The sequence below is a fragment of the Galeopterus variegatus genome, unplaced genomic scaffold (assembly GCF_000696425.1).
Source record: "Galeopterus variegatus unplaced genomic scaffold, G_variegatus-3.0.2 Scaffold2561, whole genome shotgun sequence".
NCBI lineage: Eukaryota > Metazoa > Chordata > Mammalia > Dermoptera > Cynocephalidae > Galeopterus > Galeopterus variegatus.
The window spans coordinates 277,730-281,670 of NW_007728672.1; the positions used below are offsets into that span (position 1 = coordinate 277,730).

The 3,941-nt window shown below is 50.5% G+C and overlaps 1 protein-coding gene across 1 annotated transcript in view; it reads right to left on the reverse strand.

Annotated features, from left to right (window-relative positions):
• The window catches only part of OCM (oncomodulin), a 36,202-nt gene extending 34,042 nt beyond the window's left edge, over positions 1-2,160 (reverse strand). The window contains exon 1 of the mRNA XM_008582308.1: positions 2,052-2,160. Coding sequence (XP_008580530.1) covers positions 2,052-2,160 — 109 coding nt within the window. The remainder of the gene's footprint in view (positions 1-2,051) is intronic.
• Positions 2,161-3,941: the final 1,781 nt, after the last annotated feature.

Genomic DNA, 3,941 nt, shown 5'->3' on the forward strand with positions numbered 1-3,941 from the left:
AGTACGCTTATCTAGCAGAATATAAGATATGCATTAAGTCTAGCTTAATGAGCATTTCTGAGTTCCCTCTTTTCCCATGGTTATTTGATATTTTGAACCTTGGTTACAGGGTCGAATATTATTTACATTATTGTAAAGTTATTCCTGGAGCTGCAAACTTGCTATGAGGCATGTAATATCCAGATCCTGAGAAACAAAGGAGGACATCAGTAAAGCTATGCTGTTTCCACCCCAAAGCAAATCAAAATCCTGCAGGACTCTAAGATCATGTCAAGGATGAGGACAGAAGCCAGATGGAACCCTGATAAGAATTTGCACCTGATCCCTTATATGTAGCCCCCATAGCTCATTTCTCCCCTCCTGCTTTTCATTCCCTGCTTCCTATCCCATTAAAAACCCTGGGTTACCTTGAGAATATGAGATGGGTTAGCCTACCATCTCCTTCAGGGGACCAGTCCTGAATGAAGCTCCCTTCCCTTTTCACCAACACTTGACTTTCAAGTCATTTCCATCTGGTGGTGGGCAGCCGGACTTGGGTTCAGTAACAAGAGTACACCTCAAATCCTAGGTCTACACTGACCCCCACACAAGGCTGGAAGGGCCTGATGTCTCCCAGGACAGCTGGGGTGGAAGAGAAGGTGGCAAATGTGGAGAAGTCATTCAGTTGACATGACATTGGTCACAGGTTGGCCATGAAACCAGAGAGGAGGCCCTTATGCCTGAACTTCCCAGAGCCTGAGCCTGGAAAGACAGCAGTGAAGGATTCCTGCTCTGAGGACTCCTGCACCCACCCAGCCTTGCCTGGAACATGGACATCTGTTGAGCCCAACAGTGAAAGTCTTGCCTTTCACGTGTGTCGTGGGCCAGGGAAGGTTGAGAGGAGAGAGAGAGGACAGAGAAGCTGGGCGTCTGAGAACTAATTGTTCAGTTAGGTGAAGAGACAAAGAATGTTCCCAAGACTGGGAAACCAATATCATGCAAAAAAACTAATTGTTCAGTTAGGTGAAGAGACAAAGAATGTTCCCAAGACTGGGAAACCAATATCACGCAAAAGGAGGAAGGCGGAATGTCACGGAAGGTCCAGAGAGTCAGGGCTAAGGAAGGGAAAATGACAGGGTCAGAATCCTGCTCAGTGCACGTCCACTTAATGATGCGAGGTGAGGCTGAGGCAGGGTGTGGGGGGACAATGAAGATCTGAGAAAGACAAGTGGGTGCAGGGAGGCGACCTGGGGAGGCTCGAGGCCAAGCTCTCTCCTCGGGGAGAACCAGCTTCCTCCACTGTGGAGCCAGGGCGGGGACAGAGGCCTGGCAGAGAGTGCATCCCAGTCTTGTTTTTTCATTGTGGCAAAATATGTATAACATAAAATGGGCCATCTTAATCATGTTTCAGTGCACAGTTCAGTGGCATTCAGCACATTCATGTTGTGCAGCCATCAGCACCATCCATCTCTAGAACTTTTTCATCTTCTGAAACTGAAACTTGTCTCCATTAAACATTAATTCCCCATCCCTCTTTACCCTTAGCCCCCAAAACCATCATCCTCCTGTCTCAGTGAATTTGACTCCTCTAGGTCCCTCAAAGAAGTGGAATCATAGAGTATTTGTCCTTCTGTGACCGGCTTATTTCATTTAGCATAAGGTCCTCAAGGTACATCCATGTTCATGGCTGAGTAATATTTCATCGTATGGATAGACCACATTTTGTTCATCCATTCGTCTGTGGATGGACACTTGGGTTGCTTCCACCTTCTGGCTATTGTGAATAATGCTGCTATGAACATGGGTGTACAAATATCTGTTCGAATCCCTGAGTTCAATTCTTTTGGATTGCTGCATCTACTTTTGTTCTTGAAGTGGGTTAGGGGTGGGCACAATCTTGGAACAGCCCTGGGATGTGATAAATCACTTCAGTTCCCAGAACCTGGGTCTCCTCAGCTGTGAAAAGGGATAATGATAGGAATAGTAGCAATCACAGGGTTGTTGTGAGGGATAATTAAAATTTTGTAAAGATATGCATTTTGTAGGTGGAGTGGTGCCTGGTAGCTACTCACGTTTTTTTTTCCTGTCGATGGTTTTTGCCATAAAATCCCCGAGGAAGGGGCAGCAGACCTCCTTATGTCCACCAGGGGTCACCACTGCTCTGAGTCCTGGCTGGGCCATGCTTGCCTCTCTCCTGCACATCCACCTCGAGGAAGGGGCAGCAGACCTCCTTATGTCCACCAGGGGTCACCACTGCTCTGAGTCCTGGCTCGGCCATGCTGGCCTCTCCTGCACATCCACCTTCCACCGTGTCCCTCGTCTTCAGGAACAAGCCTCCAGCTCTCTCCTCTCATCCACTCCCCTTTCTCTCCACCGTCCCATTCTTCCTACATCACTACTTTCACCCAAGAACAAAATGTTCCCTAAAGTATCTAGATCAGATCATCTTGTGTTATTATGTGTGTCCCCGTCCTTCCCAGAGGAGTCCCTTTGGCAGGAATTTCAGCCCATCGTGTTGACACTCTTATCTGGCCCCGATGATCTCCTGCTGTAGGTAGTGACCATGTCCTATTTCCTTCCAGAGGGCTTGCACGAGGGTCAGGTGAGGTCCTGTGTGGGAATGCACCTCATAACACAGCCCCAGGGTGGTGATGGGGACAGTTGTAGTGAGTCTCAGGCCCACAGGCCCTTCCTGGTCAGAACATGCTCAGGGAATTGCAGTTTTCCAGCAGAGGTGGCACATTTAAGTGTCCACCGGGCCTGAGCAGAGACAGCCCCTGGGAAAGAGGCCCATGGGTACTGCGGCCAACTCTAAGGGGGGCCCCGCACTCCTGAAACTCAGCTCATGGACGCTTGCCAGGCCTGAATGTGGGTTCCACGTGGACAGATATTACGATTTTGCAAGAGAATCTGAAAACGTGGATTTTTTTCACGTAAACTCTCCAAATGTTTCAATATTGGCAGTTAGTTGCAATTTTTTCAAACTCTGGGTGAGCCAATCAAACAAGCTGCAGGGTGGTCTTGGCCAGCTGGCGCCATATTGTGGCCTCTGATGGAATCTTGTCAAAGACACTGGTCAGTGGCTGATGGTAAATACCATGTGACACTGACCATGGAGAAGACCTGGGCTTTAAGCTACCCAGGTGCTCTTCGGTCCTGACCTCCTCGGAGATGAACCAGGACCCCGGCTTCTCCTACAGGAAGGAGGGAGGTGGGGAATCCTTTGGCTGAACAAGTAACCCAGAGATGGGGAAAGCCCCACTCACACTCCATTGCCCTGAGCTGTCCCCCTTCACTCCTGGAAGACTTTCTGCCCGAGCAGCGAGAGACACCCCGATTACAGCCTCAGCCGTGGGCTCTTACAAACAGGGAGCGATGTATTTTCTCCTCTGTTGCCAGGGTGGCATCTCTGGGTGCACACAGGCATACAGGAAATGCCCACTGCTATTGCACACCGATGATTCAACCATCCTGAGAAAGGTCAACCTCCCAGTCCACGTGGATGTATAGGTCACAGTCCACATGGATGCACTGTTCTTCTGAATGTGGCAGTGGGGGAGGACCTGTCGTCACAGCCCTACCTCCAGGAGCTGGAGGCTGGGGCTGGGAAGAAAGACCCTGCGGGGTTGGGTTGGAAAGTCCTGGATGCTCAGTTCTTCACACCCACTCGGTGAGTGTGATCACGGCTGCAGGATCTAAAATAGATGTGCTTGGCAGAGGGCCTCTTAAGGTGTTAAAAGGGACTTCACTTTTTTTTTGTCTTTTTCCGTGTCCGGCAACGGATCGCAACCCTCAGTGTCGCCCCCGTACCGGACCGGGACCGGCAACGGGATCACAACCCTCGGCGTTGCTCCCATGCCTCGCTCAGCCAGTGAGCGGGAACCGGTCTGTATGTGGGATCCGAACCCTCGGCGGGAGCGCCGCCGCGCTTCCCAAGCGGCGCACTATCGCCGTGCACCACC